Genomic DNA, 22,013 nt, shown 5'->3' on the forward strand with positions numbered 1-22,013 from the left:
ATAAGAAATCAATATTAAATTAGTTTTATATACCATAGTAGAGTATAAATAGTGTTACAAATACATATTCTTGATGTATAAGTTAATTTTCATTCACTATGCCGAGGTTCTATTTTTTTATTTTTTTTTAAAGTATCACAATAAGGTTAAAAGAGTATATATTCTATATTAATTTTAATTTCTCAACTTCTATTTTTATGTAATTTAAGAAGAAGAAATTACGTTAATTTAATTATGCTTAAATTTTATAAAAAAATCATGTAACATTTAGATAACAAATTAAAAATATATCAAAGAATGTAAGTGAACGAATTCAGTATAATACATTATATATATAAAAACATTAAAATTATCAAATAATAATTTTAAATTTTCCTATAAAAAGTCTTTTATATATCGATGTAATGATTGATCTTTATGTGAGAACAATAAGAAGAAACATATATAGTAGTTTATTTTTAGCTTTTAATATATTTTCGAGTAGCCCACTTAACCAGAGATCATTAAAGTATCAGAAAATTAAATGAAAAATTAAGCATTTGTAGAAAATATTCGTTTGGCCATAGATATCTGAAATATTGATCAATTTTGAATAGTCTGTAATTAGATATCAAAATAAGCTTGTGAAATGGCTGAAGCTAAATAATAGAGTTCAATCGATTTATCTAGATCTATCGAGTGTTCAGTCGTCCCACTCAATAAAAGCAACACGGATTGCCTCCCCTCGAAATTGCAAATTGCTTACATTTGCATTATTCATTAGGCCAAATCGATTGACTTTGCCCGAGTATCATAAAACGTGGATCGAGGCATGTACCGCGAAGTCCCGATCAGGATTATACGAAGGTATTGAGCTCCTCATGATTTCCTCGGGATTTCCACGGGACATTAAGGTACCTCTGGAGACAAGCGATAATGCGTAGAAACTGCAGTATTTTGAATTTTTTAAGATAAAAACATGAATATTTAATTTTTCAATTAATTTTAAACTATTGCACACGAAAATTTATGCTCCTTTATGATTTTATTTTAATATCTGTTTTTATATTTTAGTTATTATAGATCTTAGAACATGAACGTCAACATTTACACTATTTTACATAAAGATAGTGTTTAAAAATAATAAAACTATTGTAAACATAAGATGAGTGTCTATATTTCATAATACTCTATTATTTAATATTTTAATTTATAAAGCCTGTTCGCCAAAAAATAGATACATTATTATTTCATTATGCTAATGCCAAGACTTTATAATAATAACATTTGTTATTTAAAAAATTTGCATTAATTGATGTAAAATGAATACAAGTTACAAAAATTATTAAAAAAAATAGTTTATCCGTTAATTTATAATGAGTTGAGTAATGTTTTTTAAATTAAACTGAATGAATTACAAAAATAAACTTTATCTCTATATGTAAACGCATAAATTATTGAGATAGAACTACATAGTCGTAATAATATTATTCAAACTATTCGTACATTATTATATAAAAGTTTCATAGTCTATTAAAAGTAGTAACGTAAAAACGACGAAACGCCAATAAAAATACTTTGCAATCGCGTATAGAAAGTAAAGATCTGTTGATAACAGAACTTGCTTTGAACGTCAAAAGCTATAATATCTCGAGAAAGAGTTTTTTTCCTATCTAGTGCGGTTGTGAACGCAATCGTCAGAGACGAAACGCGCCGAAATCTTACCGAGACATCGGAATCCTTTCGGTAAACGAGTTTACGTTAAATTGGTCGTTCCATGCTGCCGCTTCATGGAAAAGAGAATAAGAAGGACAAAGTTTTGACAAAACGATGAAAGTGGAAAAACGATTCTCTCCTCTCGAGGTAGAAGTAGTCCTTTTACTAGAATAAGTGAAGAAAAAAAAGAAAAGGTATAGTTTAACGCGTGAAAAAGTTAGGTAAAAGAAATAGAAAAAAGATACATTTTCCTCAGTGATAAAAATCATCGAAACTTTTCTTCTTTTTTTTCAGTCTCTTCTTCTATTTCTTCATCTATATTGATTTTTTTATGAATGACTTTAAAAGAAATGCTCCGTTAGAAACTGTTATAAAAAAACTGCTGAGCTTCAGAATAAATGATTCATTACCGATTATCGAGCTTAAACGTAAGAGCATTAAGAGTTTTGAGACTACGTATTCCCGTTCATTCTTTATAAGGTAAGAAACTTCCGAACCTATAAAAATTTTAAGCAGACTTTGATGTGGTGGAAAAGTATTAATTTCATCTTGTGAGCTTTTAGGTTTCAGATAAATTTCTTCGTTAATGAGTAGCAATAAATTCAATAAAACATGAAATAAAACAAAAATTCATTCATTACTTTGTAATGAAATTGCCTTTTACGAGTATTCGACTTTACACATATCGCCCCAAGGCCTTGTTTTAATAATCCTATGTCCGCTCAGAAAAATTATTATTAATAAAATATATGAATTATTAATTAATAACAAAATGATGACGATGATAATAATAATAATAGCGATGATAATAAAAATAATTTACTAATGGAATAATGATAGGGATTATCAAAAGACTAAAAATGTAAGTTTTAGAATACAAAAGGTGAAGATTTGGAATATCGCTGTACTGAGACATTCTCACTTAAGGATAAATAAAGTTGGAAAGAACGGAAGATATCTATCTAAGAAAAATAATGCAATCATAGGAAAACGGCAAAAGTCGACGTCCAGAAGAGGAACCGATCTGAACACTGTGAAAGTCTTTGACCTGGAAATGATCAAAAGTAGGCACAGAAGGGGAGAGCTCCTTAAGATGGGACAGGTACAGTCAGACGATCAAAGACGATCGAGCTCGATCAACTATGCACATACCATTTTTATTTATATTTTCTCGGGGATCGGTGCATATGTGCTCCATGTAAGCTAAGAGCTTCAAGGAGTTATGCGCGCTCTTGTAAATTAAGAATGTAGCATCAGCACGTATTCCTCCTTCTCACCACTAACGGCTTCTTGTGACGTAATGATTACGCAACTTAATACGCGCAATGGTCACACGTGCGCGAGCGCTATAATCACGCATTTATTTATCCACCAGAAAACATAGGGTCAATCGATTATATATTTCTTTAGGATACGTAAATTGATTCAGAAACCTTCATTACTTAATAATTATACACATTGTAATTATAATTAAAAAACCTTGCTAATTATGATAAATATTGATAATCAGGAAACTATAGTTTAATTAAGAATTATTTTAAATGATTGAACTATCAAATTTACGTAAAAATGAATCCTCATCAGTTGCGAATTGAAATACTAATTAGTTAGAAAATTTTTATGCATATACGTATGACTTTTTTCGCAGCTACGTCATAATAATCGACAATCCAAATTTACAGTTCTTGGCATATTATTGTATATGACTCGTAATAATTTAAAATAAATATATCAAAATAAATAGAGATGTGGAGATACGGAAAAGGAACAACCAGTAGGCACATACCACGAAATAAATTTGCGATTCAATGTAGTGTAGTAATAAAAGAAAAGTAACTTTTCTTAAATAAATTCATTTCATACTGATGGATCGAATATTTACGACGGAATATTAACAATATGTAATTATGCAGCTGCCGACAATGTAAAAATACATATGTAAACAAAATGTATCAAATACAAAAGCAACATATTTCGACCGAATTGGTACATTATTTATTACGAAATAAGCAATACTTTTACATACTTAGTGAATTAATGAACTAAATTTGTATTCATACGTGGCACATCAATCGCTGTGTTCATCTATTGAATCCCAGAAGATCAAATCAATCCCTCGTCCCTCGTCCCTCGTCCAATAGACCGATTTCACGTACGCGTACAACGAGTACAAGTACTGTTCTTCCCGTTACATCGGTTCTGTCGCCCAGTAAAATCACTTGTAAATGCGTTCTGGAGCTTTAAGTAATAATATTTCAACTTTATAAAAAATGGTAAATTTATTTGCACATGTCCTTCCACGGCTTCTTGAAGACTATCTTCCTTTCTGACACTCATCCGACGAAATAATTTCATAATTTACTGATACATCTAGCCTTTTTGTAAAAGTTTTGAAAACAATTGGAATAACATTATTTAATGCACATTATTTTAATCAAAATTTTATATTTACTAATGGAACAAAAGCTCACGTGCAAATAAATTCAATAAATATGCTACTGGGCTGTAAAATGATATATTAAAGTTTATTATAAATCACAGTGATTCGATATATGTAAATGGGAAAATAAACAAAAAATGAATTTTCATTCGATGGCAGAAATTTCATATCAAATAAAATATGTTATAACATCTAAAAATAAGAAATGGTTTTAACGAATTTATAATATTGTTTTTAAACTTCTTAGGCATTTCTAAAGTTTTATAAAAAGAAAGTTTTCCTAATGGACATATAGCTTCATTGTACATGGAGTTAGTCAATCTTTATAAATTTTATCAATCGAAAACTGTTGTATAAGTCGGATAATTTTTGTTTTCTATGTTTAATAAATATTCGTTTATTACTGATAAAATTCAACTATCCCTGTAAAATGCAATTTTACATGAAATTTCTTTTATATATTTATTTATATTGTATGTTATACCATATATTTATTTTAACATTTCAATGCTTCATTGCTTCGTGCTAACATTTAAATGAATGAAACTCTTTTTTTGATAATATGCTTATCGTGTTCAAACGTTAGTACATGATTTTATGATACTATTAGGCTGTGTATAGTTTTTAATTTATAATCAGAAGAATATAAGTTATTACATGTACGCGTATTATTTTATAATGCTTCTGTAGAATACAAAAATTAAATTATTTACATGACTGATTATGAGAGATTGATATAAAGGAATATAAGGAAAAAATTTTTCAACAGAAATATAATAATATCAGTATGAACAGTTCAAATTAAAATAATAAATTATATTTAAATATTTTATTTTGAATCACGAGAAAAGAAAGTAGAAATTTCAACAGAATTTAATAATAAGAAGAAAAAAAGGATACCACAAGTCGCTTAATTTAAATTTACAGATAGCATAGAGCCGTATAATTAACACTTTAACAAAATAAAATAGCAGACAAACATTCCTCTGTCTCTTTCTCTCTCTCTCTCTCTCTTTCTGTTAGAAAATCGAACAAAATATAATTTACCATTAGTCTATTGTAATTTATTATTCCATCTCATACGCTAATTTTTATTATGATTTGAAATTTACTTGTGTATATAATACTTTTCGACACGTGTGTTTGTGTGTGTGTGTGTGTGTGTGTGTGTGTGTGTGTGTGTGTTTGTGTGTGCGTGCGTGCGTGTGTGTGTATATAAAATAAATTTCAGATATTAAATAAACAAAATAAAAATAAGGATTGTATAAAAAGATAAAAAGAGAAAATAAGAGGGATAGAGAGTAAAAAGTACGTCGATTCATTTTCAAGAATTGTTGGTGAAAAGTTAAGAGTATTATATATTGAGAGGTGCATTCAAGGATTTCGAACAATACTTCTTTAAGTGGTTAATTTATTTTTTTTTATTCTGAATTGATGAGGCAGTGTAAAAAAAATTTTCAGTAAAATTACAAATGAATAGTTCGAGGTTCCATATCACATAGCGTTAAATTTTTCTAATAATTTTTTTTTGCCTATATAAAACAGAGTAAGGAAGAAAAGTGATTTTAAATTTAAGTATTATACAATCGTATTAAATATTGTTAACAATTAAATTGTGTATTTTCCATTTCTTAAACAAAATTTTTTAAGACTTGAACCAAATATTAATATACAATGCTAAAAAAGATACAAAATTATAAACTTAAAAAGATATAAAAAGATATATTGTATTACAGAGGTATAGTATATTAAAAAATAAGAGAAAAAATTAAATTACGAATTAAAACTTTATGAGATAACGTTATTCAAATATTTATGTGCGCCTACACGATATGAGAAGTTTGGTTAAATATAAATTTGATTAAACTTGCTGTACATTCACAAACACACACACACACACACCCATATATATATATATATATACATATATATACTTTCTAACTTCTTCAACGAGTCTCTTTTTTCAAATTTATGTGATTTCATACGCTTATATTTGAGAGAAAATGCTTCTATTCACTTGGGAATCATGCGTTAAAGAGTTTACTTTTTGCTTACTTTACCTTTGATTCGTTACAATTTTTAATAAGTCTATTTTATTAGAACAATCAATACTATTGAAAAGCATAGAAATATCCGTTAAATTAATTCTTATACTAGTAATGAAATTCGATAAATCTGATTTTCCTAATTCAATTTGTCTTTCCGAATTTTAACAGCAATTCTTTAAAATTAGCCATTAATTTAAAACTCGCCGTATCAAAACCAATAATACTTTATAAATGATAATTTGTGGAAATAAATATATCTAGAAGAGTCCATTTGAATATCTTGGAAAACGATTTTAAAGTAATTCTTTCGTAAACCGATTTAGCGGCGAGAAAAGGAAGGGCATCATCACGAATTTAATTACAGTCGCGTTTCAAGATTCGCCGATAGAATACATAAAGAAAACCAAAAAAAAATTACCCCTGATATCGAAACATCATTCACCTAGGCAAAATCTACAGCATCGCAGTCCCACGTTCCAACTTTCAATCCCGTACATCGCTTCCTTCCTCCGTATATAGCCACTCCCCTTCCTTCGCCCGCTTATCTTTTTCTGTATTTTTAACCTCGCACATGGATATACTTGCAGAAATACTCGCACACGCGGATATCCGTATTTAAGGAGCCCAGGGCAATAGAACGGATATCACGGGATAGTGGATAGGCCAGAGCGCCTTTTCATCCATGCATCTCCTTTTGTATAAAAAGCGAGCAAGCGAGGAAAGAAAAGTCGTTTAAACGCTTTGCGCATCCCTCCACGAATGCGAGTTAAGTGTCATTTATGTTAGTGCATATAGGTGCATATGCTTATGTAGAGCTTTCGGTGTCAAATTTATCGGTTGAAGAATCTCAAGACTTAAAGGCACAATATATCTTTTCGGATTTGCACATCACATTTATCTAAACTTTTATATAAAAAAGTATCGTATGGCGATTTATACAAGTGATACTTCTAAACGATGTATAATATTTAAACTTCTTCTGTCTTATAAATAGTTTCCAGGTTTTGCTTATATGGCTGAGTAATATTATTTGTCAAGAAAAATTCGTGAACAGCAAGAAAGTTATAATGAAGAACATACGAATTTTTTCATATAATGGAGCATTGTTATACTTGAATAACGACAACATGTGGATTATAAATTTGCGAAAGTAATGGCAGTGCCGATAACAGGCTTCTTATATTAAACTTAGAAAAACGAATTACACGTATTCATTTCAATTAATACTTTTATGATAGACGGTCATTTCATAACAACGATATTCCTAACTACAAACTTAACATATTAATTACTCAATAAAATTTTTCATTACAAAATTCTCACTGTATTTTACAATAAATTTAAATCAGCTAAATTTTTTTTCATTTAATTATCTCAATTAATTATATCCAATTTCACAAATGTTAGGACGAATAGCTTTTATTACAAAGACTTAGTAACTTTATATTTTTAATTTTTTAAGAATCTTTAAACATATGCTATTCACAAACACTATTGCATCCATGAAATAAAATATTATATAATAATATATATATATATATATAAATAAATATTATATAAATAAAACACTTTCAAATTTATAGATTTGATTATTAGATTAATTAATTTTTTTCTTTTAAACTATTCAGGTTCATTAACAATTCAGTTCAAACGATAAACTTAAGTATTAATCAAGGCAAATTCATAACCATATATGTACTGAAAAAATTGATACTCAAATTTATACTGAAAAAATGTATTTAAAGCCTCAAATAACAACGTAAGATTTAATTTGAAAAAATTCTATGTAAAATGTTGTACCATATAAAACATGTGCATTTAAAGCAAATGTTTAAATAAATTAAACAATAAAATATTGAAAAAAATTGTTTATCTAGTTCAGCACGTTTAAAAATATTTAAATTTAATAACAAACAAAAGAATTCTTAATTTAAAAGAAACAAATATGTAATGTTACCGAATGCCAGTCGAACGATATAAAATATTATTTTTATGTACACTTTATTTTTAATTTTTTGTTTTTTTTTTTATTTACCTACGATTTGCTAATGTGATATATTTAACATTTTCTCTACAATATAAAGAAATTTAATATATATTTACACACATTATATATATGTTCGTACAAAATTTTTATTTTCAAATGTCCAATACAAAGACTTTAATAGATTCTTTAAAGCTAGTATTTCTGCACAACTGTTTCTTTTCGTATTTCAAAGATTTTTAAAGATCAAGTAATTTTTCTTTAAAATCCCGTTAAATATTAAAAAACATCAATTCATATTTTTATTGACTTTTAATTGATTAAATTCAAGTATAGTTTGTTTTTCTTTTCTTTTGAAGTCTTAAATATAGTTGTAAATGTAATTATTTGAATTCGTTTATCCATGCATTCATATGAATGTAATAGAATTCTCACAGATGTATGAAAATACTTGTGGAGTTAGAAAATACAAACTAAAAGAACTTTTGTGCTTTTTCCTTATACCCTTGTTATTTAAATGATTAAATTATAAATTAGAAATTAAAAAACTATTAACACAAATACAGAGTAATTCCAAGTATGATTAAGTTGATATTGAAATGTATACGTAACCAGCAAATGAGTACACTGAAATTATTCAAATGCTTTCGTATTGTTTGTATTATAATTATTAATTAGGAAAAATAAATTAAATTTTTACAGTGTATATTTTAAAGAATTGTGTTTACAAAGTTAATAGAAATATATCTCTTCGCCTACACATATATTTATGAATTTTTTACATAAATCCATGAACATAATTTAAGATTTAATTGCAATAATTAAGCAGATTTTATAATATTAGCAAATATCCAACTTGAATATTATCCTATTCTATATTTTATAAGATATCACTATTATTCTTTTAATTGATAGCAGTTACTACCATTCGACTACTTAATTTGTAAAAATTACGTAATAAAAGTTTTAACTCGATAGATCAAGCGTCTCGGGTATCAAAATAAGGATCAGGAAACAATTCTCGATGTTGAAATCATTATGACATTCAGAGAACTACGCAAGGTGTATTGCATATTAACAATACTTGCATTATCCCCTGCCACGAGATTCGCATAAGCATTGGGATATTGAGATACTCCAGTGTCCTAAGTGGTATAGGAAGGTGTGTTCGTTAATTTCAAGAGCCCCGATTTGCTTTTGCTTATAATGTTCTTCGGGTGGTTGTATCGTCTGTCTGGGCTCTAAATCTAAATATATTACTCATGCTAATACCAATGTACTCGACTTGAAGCCTAAATTTCATACTGAAATTAATAATAGCCAAATAGCTTCTGACTTTATAGTGTACACGCTCCTCTTATTTTTCGCCATCATGTAATAAATGATTAATAATTAAGGGTAAAAAAACAACAAGTTTTTAAAATTCTTACCGTTAGGGTGTGACTAGCCACTGATCTTCCATTGTTACCCATAGGCATGTATAGAAATGTTTCCAAATCCATCACCATGGAGTATTAGATCAGCTGCTCATGCAAATCTGTCAATGATGGAGTTTGATTCGTCTTTCATGTGCTAAATACGGATTCGATCATACATTGCTGTGTGCGTATTTCCATACTCAGCCGAACCGTTCGTGTTTGTTTGATTTGACATACATATCAGTGTCGCTCGTAGGTGACGCCTGTTAATAAAACGATAAATTTTTATTTTATTTATTATATCTCGTATGTTTTATATAAGCCCTGTTTATTAAATTAATTTTGAAACATTAATTCATATGAAAATCCATATTTCTTTTTAAGGAACAATGACTTTTCAGAGTTAAATGCTTTTACAGAGTTGTTGTTTTATTTATGTGTATGATAGTTAAATATGATAATATAACTGCGCTAAACGAACTAACTAAATAAACGAAAAAGTTTTAATAAACAGGACTAGTGTATGAACTCTTCCACTGAGCATCCACAGTGATAGATTTAACATGATTATTTGGCAATGGTGTTTTAAATTCAGAATATAAAAGATGATTTTATTATATTATATATTTATAATATTATACTATTTTATCAATACATTTGTTTAGAATGAAGAATTGAAAAGAACAATTAAATGACCTTTAACAATTAGATTGAATAATTCTTAGTAATTATTTCCATTAAGAATATATTAAAATTTATGTCATATAAAATGTCAAAAAAATAACCAAACTGTGATATATTATGATGGATATATTTTTAATGCACATCTAATAAAAGGAAAGATATTATTAAATTATATTTATAATATATATATATATATAAATACCTTGTACAATTAACTTATAAAATACTCTTATAATTGAACGATACTCGTGCATAATTGCTATCTAATTATTTATATATTAAATTTATTTAAAATTTAAAATTACTCGGAATTATCTTCAATAAAAATAAAAAATATCTCTACAGTACGAAAGAACACTAAAATGATTTTATAATTTAGTTTTGATTCAATGATATAATTTTGTAATATTATTGAAACTAGTTTTCTCGAAAATCAATTTTTTATCAAATTTTATAAAAATCATTAAAAGTAATACGATACATAAATTTATATATATATATATGCATATGTTTGTATGCGTATATAAATAAATAATTATAAAAAATAATATAAACATATTGTGTGAATTATATTTCAAAATATCTTTTATTAATTATATTTACATTATTTATCATTTTTATAAATTATTTCTTCATTTACAATATTTTAAACGAATTTTTTCTAGCCTACCTCCGTTATTATTAAAAAAGTAACTTATATCAAATTAAATCGTCATTTAATTTAAAACATAACTTACTCTTGGTATAGAATAAATTATATTATGTATATTAAAATTTCAATTATTTTTTCATAATAATTCTGTACACTTTACTTATTATTAATAATATATAACTTATTTTATGGTACAAATGGTTTTTTTATGAAAAATAAACATCAATTATAAAAAAGAAAATAGTACAGTGGATCAACTTAATTGGTTCCGTTACAAGAAATACATTCAAATATAATAGTTTTATTTTTTATAAAATTATTTTGAATGTTGCTGGAAAATTTTTGTAAAAAATTGATTATCAAAGAAATTATTATAAATTACATAGAAATTTTGAATTTTCAAATACAAATGACGGAATTTGTAAGAAGCGGTTTTTAAGAGCTGAAATTTAATATTCTCGGCAAAGTGAGTACCTAGATTTCTGAATTTTAACAAAATTACATTTTGTTAATTAGCCGCTTATTTAGAAGATATTAACATATTTTTTAAAGGTAAGAACTTATTATGTTTTCAATAACATTGATATTGGTATTTTTTCTAGGGTTATTGTGTACTTTGATAATTATATATATTTTTTCCATTTCTATATGAGGCTTTCTACTAACACCAAAAGCTAAAAATTAGTTTTGCTATAGAAGATACCAATTTTTCAAATTACAAAACCTGTTTGTTATGTAAATATTTTGTGAATTTTTAAGTGATTATTTGAGCATTAATGACGTATATTACATTGTTTACCTAAAAAATTAATATGAGAGTGAAATGTAATATTTGTTTAAATTAATTTATAAAAATTAATTTATTTTTAGATAATGTATCAAATAATAATAATTACGAATAATGTCTAAATTGAAGTATTAAAATAATCTACAATGCATTATTGTATTTCACTAATGTAAAGGTGTCGTTAAATAGTCTAAAGTAACTCAAAAGTTACTAAAATTTTTTAACTTTTTTTTGTTATTAGCCTTTATATTTAATTAAAAAATAAGAATGGTGTGTTTGAAACTCATTAAGCTATATATTTTTTGTAAACAAAGTCGAATATCTCAATGAGTGTAAAAACTAAATTGCAAATTTCAAATTCATACTTCTACTTGCTCGTAATTGTTTAAATTACCAAAATTCTTTATTACTACTGAAAGTTAAAAATACTCAATATGGTAGAAAAATAGGGAGACAGATGAAAAAACAGAGCGGGTGTGGGAGGAGAGGATAAATACTTCACATGTCACTATTACATATTTTTATCTTTTTGATTCACTTTACATTCTATTGCTTTAATTTATTTCTATTTATTTATAAATATATAAAATTTATACAATATTATATTAATTTTAGTCGTTTAAATGGAATTTAACGAAATTATTTTGTATATTTTTGTTTTTCGAATATAGAACAATCAATATGATAGTAAATTTCCGTTTTTTCAAACTCTTTATTCCCTTATTAAACAAAGAATACAATTTCATATTTCAATTCAAATTCATAATAATAGAAATTGAATAAATATTTTAATTTATCTTATTATACTAGTAGATAGTGACAATCAATATTTTAGATATTTATCGATACATATATTAATACGTACTCAATACTTACTAATAATATGTGCAAATTTCAAACATAGAGATTTAAATATTAAACATTTTTAGTTTTATTATTTATTAATTCACAAAATGAATCATTAAATTAATTGTGAAGCATAATATTTTTCTAACTGCACTAAATAAATATCTCAATACTTCTATCTATTTTATGAATTCGATCAAGAATTATATTTGAATTAATTTATTAAAAGCATTTAGCCTTAATTTCATAGAGGTGAAATCTTTTTGTAGAAATTTAAATACGCAATAAAAACGTAAATACTTTTATTCATATAATTAGTTTTAAAAAATATTAAATTCAATTATGAGAAAATTTTATTAACAGGGAGGCAACACAATAGTGTTGTTCTCGACTCTTACTCAACTTTTCAAGTTTAATATATCTAAAGAACAGATATGCGATGTTTCAAATTTATAGAAAAGTCATTGTGAGGTGAAGTATAAAAATCTACTGATTTTTAATTTCTTAAATTATAATTTATTTGATGTACATATTATTTAAAATACACAATACTATTAAAATAAGTATTGCTATTTATACATATTATTTAGCAAATACAAAAGTGTACTCAAACAGATAAAATAGTCAGAAGTAAAACAATTTAGTCGATCGACATTATCAAATTCTCTGGATAGAAATGTATTTCATTATAATCAAGAACTAGGAGAATTTAATTGCAATAACTAATACCCACTATTATACGTTCAATATGTCCAAGAAAGGACCAATTACCATCGCACTTTTGATCCCTCGCATACATCGGCATTAGAAATTAATTGAGCAATTCAATTGAGATTCATGAGTTCCCTCCACGGTAACTATGCCAAAAATTTATAGGCAATTCAGCAAGTAACTTGCCCTCACTTTTCGGTCGATTGCGGAGAACCGAACGGCTGTTCGAGCACCAAGTACCCAGCTACTATGCACATATGTAAGACAGGGACTTGGAGCATGTCGCATCCAGCTATCGCCAACGGAATGAATAATAATTCTGCTCACCCACACTTTATTACCACGTTATTATTCATCTTAAGTTTTATCAGAAGCCCTTCATGGTTCGCTTCTCCTACCTGCGTACTTCAAGCAATCTACAAATAGCGGAAGTCGTTGTATTTTTAAATAGTCCGTCCGCCTTTCTACTCGCGCTCTAGTGTGTGGATTCTCTTGCAAGTATTGTGAAAAGAGAGTATAGAGGGTAACAAGTTGGACAATGAAACTACGCCGCTATCTGGTTGCAAAAGTAGAACGTATTTGCATAATTTTCAAAGTGTAAAAAGCGTTTTTCGATAGTCGTACGTGAACGATTATCATTAAGAAAACTCAGGTACAGGTGGCTTACTTTTATTGGGGAAAGCTTTTTTATTTTTAATTCCAAGACAATAAAAAAAAAGCATATAAACGATGCTCCTATTTCAGTAAAAACATATAGTTTAAAGCACTGTACAATTAAAGTATATGGTATAATAAATAATCGACCTAAATTATTTTGTTATACGCATGTTATCTGAAGTCCATTGATGAAAACAGCAGAATTTCTTATTTTTTATACTTATTCATGATAAAAATAATATTTAAAGTTGTTTAAATATATAAATACAAACATGAAGAAATAATGTAACTTTACGTATTATTACAAATTGACCATAGAATTAAAGATTTCCATTTTCAATACTATAATAAATAATTCATACGTATATGTAATAATAGTATATATACATAATTTAATATACCCTATTTTTAACTACATTTCAATTTATGAATTAAAACAAATCAAAAGCAAATGAATTAATAACTTTACTAATAAAATTACGATAGGTTGAAAAATAGTTAACTGTGAATGACAGAAAAAGTGCAACCAAATATTCCAATCCAAGTATACGTGTATATGGATAAATGAACGCTATTAAAATTTATGACTTCGAAATCGTTTTTCGAAGAATTTTTATCGACCGTTAAATATAATTTAATATAGATTAAATTGATCTCTTTTTATAAAGTAAATTCCCATATTGTTTTTCAAATTAATTAATGCCTTTCTAGTTTCTAAATTTTTTGAAAGAATAAATTTAAAACTGCAGAATTTTCATTTCAAAAACAAAAATAATGTACTGCCACAATAATCGATTTGGCATAGACTAAAAAACGATTTGTACAGATTCTTCATAAAAAATATTTTATCGGTATGTTATAAAAATATATTTAAAATTATTATTTCGTTATAGTTGTTATATTTAACATTGACAATTATCAGACCGTCTATCACTCAATCGGTAATAGATGCATTATTTTTCAAAATTTGAATTTCTAATATTATGTCGGTGAATGATTTTCACTGAAATTTTGAGGACAACTCGAATGAAAAAGTGGAAATAGATATCGAATACTCAATTTAAGAAACATTTGCTACAATTGTGGTCTCGATTTCAAATCTTATTTATGCAAAGTCGCTTATATCCTCTATTGTATTCTTCCTACTTTTAAGTACGAATATTTAAAAAAAAACTAATTAATTTATTGTCCATTGGACTAGCAAATATTATTTAGTTAAATACTTTGTGACGAAATTATGAATATAACCATATTAACATACCTTAAACGTAATTATGCTCAAAGAAGTGAATCAATATTTATAATATTTAACATGAATTATAGAACTCTTCGGTTCAATATATTATACTAAAAATTTTTATATATTAAACTTAATTGCTAGCCATATGTAATATCTAAAAATGAATGTTAACAATAATAGATTAATCAATCTAATAGGTTGATGCAAGAAGATTTATAATTAAAATGTATAAATTATTCCTACTGTTAATTTTTCTGAATTTAATGTTATAGGAGTCAAATTCTACATTTGCACTTGAATTTAAAATATATCATCAAACGCAAAAAAATAAATACATTTTACACAAAATGTTCTCAAACTCTAATACAACGCGAATATCCACATTGAAGTTTAGTTCAGATCTAAAGTCCATGTATAAGAATACTAAACAAATTTGTTAAAAACACATTATAATCATAAAATAATATCGTGAAGATAAAGTTCGAAAATAAATTATTCGCTAGCGGCTTGAATATATCTAGTTTACAGTTTAGTAAAACCATTGCAGTTCAGTAATCCCATGGTAGTAGCTACAAATCATTTAATCGATTTTATTTGTGCAATGACACATATATTTCATTATTTGAGTCCTCATTTCAAGGAAACCACGTTCGGAAATGGTACAATAAACTATAACAGGATCAATAATAAGATAATATTATAGCCGACAATTCATAGATATTATTAGACTTTTTATGAAAATTTAATTAATTCATTCGTTAATTAATTAGATTACCATCGTATTTGGTACAACTTAAAATAAATTTTATTCATTTGCTTGTTTTTTATTTTTTAACTCTTAATATTCTCGATATTATTTATTTTAAAATTATAAGCAAAATTAATTAAAAAATAGAATAACAAAAATTATTTGAAATATTTGATAGACATTCACATCTCTATACTAACTTTTTTTTATTAAAAACATGAATACCGGTATAATTTGAGCATCATAAATACTGTAAAAAAGAAACGATAATGATAAAATTTTAAATTATTTTATCCTATTTTAAATTATTATATTAAACGTATGTAAAGTTTTATGAATGTTAAAATATTTACATTTGAATGAAGTATTTCAAATTAACAAATTAAGAAATAAAAGTATAACAATTAATCTAGAAAAAAATGGAAGAGACGTTATAGTTTTACTCGCAGTATAAAATTGTTTCTTCCTTAAATTTTATTCTTCTTATATACTATTTTATAGATTAAATATTTATAGATTAAATATATATGAAGGAAGAACATTTTTCAACTCATTTTATATAATAATAGCAGGCGTGAAAATTAATATTTTCAGTATATATAAATCAAAATTTAATGGATGAATAATTCTCAATAAATAACTTTTAATCAAGTTTTCAATTAATCGAATTTTAATAGTATTTTTCACTTTCTCATATATTTTTTGAAACTTTATTAATATTTAAAGTTAATTAAAAAAAAATTCTAAAAACCTGAAAACCATAATATTGAAACGAAATATTGAAAATTTAAAATAAATACTCCCCGATTATATAAATAATAATATTTTTTATAAAATCATATTTTGTTATAACATTCAACGAAACTAGTCTTACAACTTACAGTATAAATTAGGTAAATATATATTATTAAAAGATTCTTGTAAAAAAATAATCAATATTCATTCCAATAATCATAGTTTCGAAATTAGCATAGGCGTAGAGAATAAATAAAATATATAATTATAAAATAACAATGAGTTTCTTATATTAAAATAAAAATGGTTTAAATAAATGTTTTAACAAAAGTGAACTTTAAAACATACAAATTTTAAATAGAAATATAAAGTCATAGAATATTTAAAGGTATTAAGTAGTTTAAAGAGATAAAAAAACGTTTTCAACTTTTTCATGAAAACAAAACTTACACATTCTTGGTTTTACAAAAAAAACATTTGTTTTGCGAATGATAAATTTCTTCATTGTTTTATTTTAAGAACTAAAAGAACTAAATATAAATAGTTATATTTCATTCTAAAGTTTTGATTTTTCCATAGCAATACGACACGTATGCATTTTCGTAATATTAAAAAGAATAAAAATCAATATTAAAATATAATTTTATTCAATAAATTAATACTTCAAGTACATTAGTAAGACGAGATTTTTTTTAAGTATTTGTATTGTAAAATAATATATATATATTTGATCACATTTATCTTTAGTTATAATCTAACTTTTAAATAAAAAGAATTGATTATCAGCATCTTTCTTTATAATATAACTCTGTTGTTAGAATAAATTAAATTTTGAAATATAGATATAAGGGTACTTGTTATAAAGACTTATGCTATTATCACTAAATTTTGACACAATATTTTACGGGTCGCTTATCTTCTCTCGTCTTACCATACGTTTACACCAATTATATAACATATATATATATATATATTATAAACTTTAATTTCTAGTATATCTTGTGCCTTTATTAATTAAATAGTTGATATTACGAATTCTCTATTTTTTTTTAATTTTAATTTTTAAGAATACTACGCAACTAATTACTTCCTTCCGATACAGCGGACCGAAAAAATTCAATTCTATTACATTATTTCACGTTTTATAATTTATAATATCTATAATAAAAATTCAAAAGTGTATTAAATGAAATATTTGAATTTTTAATTTAATACTTATTCCAATAAATCATATAACTTGGTAAAACAGTTTTTAAAAAAATCTTTAAATATTGATTCGAACAGTAATTCAAAATATGTATTGTATGTTCAATAATAAATGAGGCTAATATTCTTCAAAACAAAAAAATAATCATTAGCATCACCTATGGCACGGAAGTTAGTAACTATCTGGGAGTTAAAATTGCAGGAAAAACAATAATAAAATTTATAAATTTATAAATTTATTATACTTTACCTTCAACAAAGAACTCTAATTCCATTAAATATATATATATATATATATATATATATATATATAAGCTCCATATTATCGTAAAGTGTTAAAGAATAAAAAGTTGTAACACTAATAAATTGCAAGTTTGGAAAAAATAATCGAAGGAAAAAGTATAAACCTAACATAAATCATACTCTTAATACTTTCCACCACTTGTAAATGACACAGTTTTTTTATAAATCCAACTAATTTATGAAAATGTAGATGCTACTAATTTATGAAAAAAAAAGCAGTTGCTAAAACAGTTGTTTACTTTATTGATTATCACATTTCTATATAAAGAATTTGCAATCATTCTATCTATATGCGATTATTAGTTGTTAAATAAAATTTTAAAGATATATTGATGAAATAAAAAAGTAAAAGAATATATTGATAATACTTGATAGTTGAATAAATTATTATATTTATTTTAAAAGAAGTATTTTTTTGAAAAATTCTATTATTTTTAAAATTACGTTTGCAAAATCAATTTAGGAAGATTTACTAATACATCATATAGAGCAAAAGTTTCACTAGCAATAGTGTTTGTATATTCTCATTAATAACTAATAATACACATAATGAAATAGATTATAGAAAAGTGCCAATTATCCGAAAAAAAGCTCGTTAAACGACAAGATTTTTACAAAGAAATATCGAGAATTGTATGTATTAAATATATAAAATAATGCTTCTCTGAAGCATTAAAAGAAAAATGAAAAAGAGATGAAATATGTATATACAAAAATAGTCATAACCCCGAGCAGTCAATTTTCATTTTAATTTGTTTTAAGGAAGTTTCTCATATGAGAAAACAATAAACTCTTGCAAAGGATTAACGATCGAGTCAATTTGCTCTACGTATCATCCATGTAATGTACTATATAGTGCACTACGTCATTCTGTATTGTTGTTTATAGTGATGTAGTGCCTCACACACTAATATTAAGTAATGGATTTAGAAAAAAGATAGTGAAGAGAAAATACAATACCTCTGAGATCTTTTTCAACAAACATATTATCAACTATTATATTAAGTGTCTCAAAGTGTGTAAACAGTATATAAAAATATATCATACGCATATATTAAAGTATTCTTTTTATACGTAATTAAGTATTTTTTAACTAATCATTATTAGGTATATAGGTAACTAATCATTATTATTATATAAGTTTTACGGCTATTATTACATATATAAGCTTTTTATAAATATAATAGAAGACCTAACGAATATAATATTAGATTGTTAAATACTTCGTTGAAGTTTAATATTTTCAATAAAAATGTCGAAGGCTTACTAACCCATTGTGTACAATATATTTTTTAAATTAACTATAAAATAAACAAAATTCAATTGCAGACTCATATATAAACATATGAATAAATTAATTATCATATTTAATCTGAAAATTTCTATTTCATAAATCGCTTTGACAGATGCTTTTTTCCAAAATTTTCAGAGAAAATCTTATCTAGAGAAAAATAAAATTAAACGAACTGATAAAATTCGAGAATAAATGTTTGCATACCAAACATCGGACCATCTACATTGTCGCTGTTATCATAGACATTTATTTATAGATTTTTTTTCTCATTTGTTTAGAACTTATTTTTTCTATTTTAATATAAGAAGGTAAGAACTGTTGAGTATAGTATACAACTATATTCTTAATATTTATGATAAATATTATATACAATACAACCACTCAATATATCATAAATAAATTTATTAATAAAATTCATACTTTCGTTTCTACTTAAATATTACCTTCATTTATATGTATATGTTACACATGCAAAGATTTTTATATTATATATATTTTTAAATTAATTTTCTTTTTCTAAATATTTGCTCAATATTATTATAATATTTAAACAAAAATAAATATTTACATTCAACTATTAATGTCAAAATTTCTTTATACAAAAATTAATATTTTAAAACTTAAAAATGTCTAAAATTTTGGAAAAAAGAATGACTATATAATGACTATACAAATTCATATATTTTTAAGTAGTATATATCAATATTTGTATTTCGAAACATTTTCTCCCACCATAATATAAAAAATCTTTGCAATAAAAACTAATAATTAATATTTATGAAATATATCATTACCAATATATACGACAATTTAGCTGAGTTCGTATAATCAAATTAAAAATAAATTTTTGGGCAAGCAAGTTTTTAAGTAGTATATACTACCAGTGTGGCCGAAGAAGTCATGTCAAATAACCGAATAGACACTTTCCAAAGCCATTCTGACTAAGAAGTTTCCTCTTGCCCAGTCAATTAACAAATTCTATGATATAACTTTTTTTTCTTACATACTTTTTGCACTTTTTCCAATTTTATTATTTTATTTCAATTTTTCGTTTTGTTTAATATAAATATATGACATGAATAACAATAATATGTACGCTTTATCTGTTATATATTTTCATTAGAACAATTGTGAGAATATTAATATTTATTTCATTTTTATAACTACTTTTTAATCATCTTTTTAAAAGATGATTATATTTAATCGAGTTCCATCTTAAAAATGATATATTAGAAATATTATTCTTATAATTTGTTATTTATTATTTTTATATTAATGAAATTATTTTTTTTTAAAAGTAAGTTAAGCATTAAAAGGTAAATTCTTGAATTTAAATTTCATGTAATCAAAAAACATTTTAAAATTTTATAATAATTTTAACATAGATGATTTGGGCTTATCTATAAGCTTTCCAATTTCTACGCTATACTCAATTAATATTTGTAACGGTGTCTTAATATGCTATTAATTTGCAATAAAAATAAAAATACGAAATTTTTAACATCCTAGATAAAAGTTTATGTATGTATATATAAATACTAATTCTGGGCTTTCTGAATTATAATTATAAATAGGTTTAGATAACTGATAGCCATTAGCTTTATTTTCAGTAACAGTCTTTAAATATTAAAATGCAAGCAGATATTTGTAACTAAAAATATACTTATCATTATATATTTTCAAAAATTATTAGTCATACAATCCATAACGATACACCTATATTGGAAATTCTAAAATTGAAAAAAAATTTTAAATACAAAATTTATTTAATCAATCAAATATTTTTACTTAAAAAATTGTTTTAAATATATTTACGTAGTTTTCATTATATATTAAATATTAAGCATCATCAATTTTTTTTCCAATTTAATAAACAATCTTCATAGGTATGTTGAAAAGTTACAAAAAATATTAATACTAGTATTATATAAAACTTATAAACGTACACATTTTAATGTCAGATAATCGAATTTTCAAACACGTTGTAGGAGTTAATTGTATTTGACAGTTTCTATCCGTGGACCAAAAATCTTTCCAAATAAATATTTATAAACAAACTTTAAGGATATATATAGAAATAAAACTATTTATAACAATGTCCAAATTGGAAAAAGAATAAAATTGTTTTTTCTTTAAAGAACTTTCGATTAAACAAGAATTTTATGAGAATAGCAAGAAAAAGGAAGTGACAATTTAATTTTTCATTCAATCACCGTAAACAATTCTAGAAATACACAATGATTTTCTGTTTTTCATTTAACATTCTCGATTTAATGAGATTATTACATTCCTAAAATCTTATTGAATTTCCGAAAAAATTTAATTTTTGACACTCAGATAGAATGTGTCATTTACAAGTATTGTGAAAATATTTTCTATTATATATAATCTATAATATCTTTTTACATTTGTTTAAGTAAATAATGACGTACTTACAGTAATAACTTGTTTTTACAAATATTTAATTAGTCGAGACGATAACTTTAAATTGGTATATTCGAAAAATACTTATAGTATTTGATTTTTATAAACAAATTTTCTTACATTTAAGTAATAGGTATTTTA

The 22,013-nt window shown here is 24.6% G+C and overlaps 1 protein-coding gene across 2 annotated transcripts in view; it reads left to right on the forward strand.

The window, feature by feature from the left end:
* Nucleotides 1–22,013, forward strand: part of LOC105359319 (uncharacterized) — a 123,658-nt gene that overhangs the window by 74,305 nt on the left and 27,340 nt on the right. The window contains exon 1 of one of the 2 annotated variants that reach the window (XM_011495889.1): nt 6,875–6,948. The exons of the other annotated variant lie outside the window; for it this stretch is intronic. Coding sequence (XP_011494191.1) covers nt 6,943–6,948 — 6 coding nt within the window. The 5' untranslated portion in view covers nt 6,875–6,942. Of the gene's footprint in view, nt 1–6,874; nt 6,949–22,013 lie in introns of those variants that run through there. 2 annotated transcript variants of the gene reach the window in all.

The sequence above is a fragment of the Ceratosolen solmsi genome, unplaced genomic scaffold (genome assembly GCF_000503995.2).
Source record: "Ceratosolen solmsi marchali unplaced genomic scaffold, CerSol_1.0 scaffold11, whole genome shotgun sequence".
Lineage (NCBI taxonomy): Eukaryota > Metazoa > Arthropoda > Insecta > Hymenoptera > Agaonidae > Ceratosolen > Ceratosolen solmsi.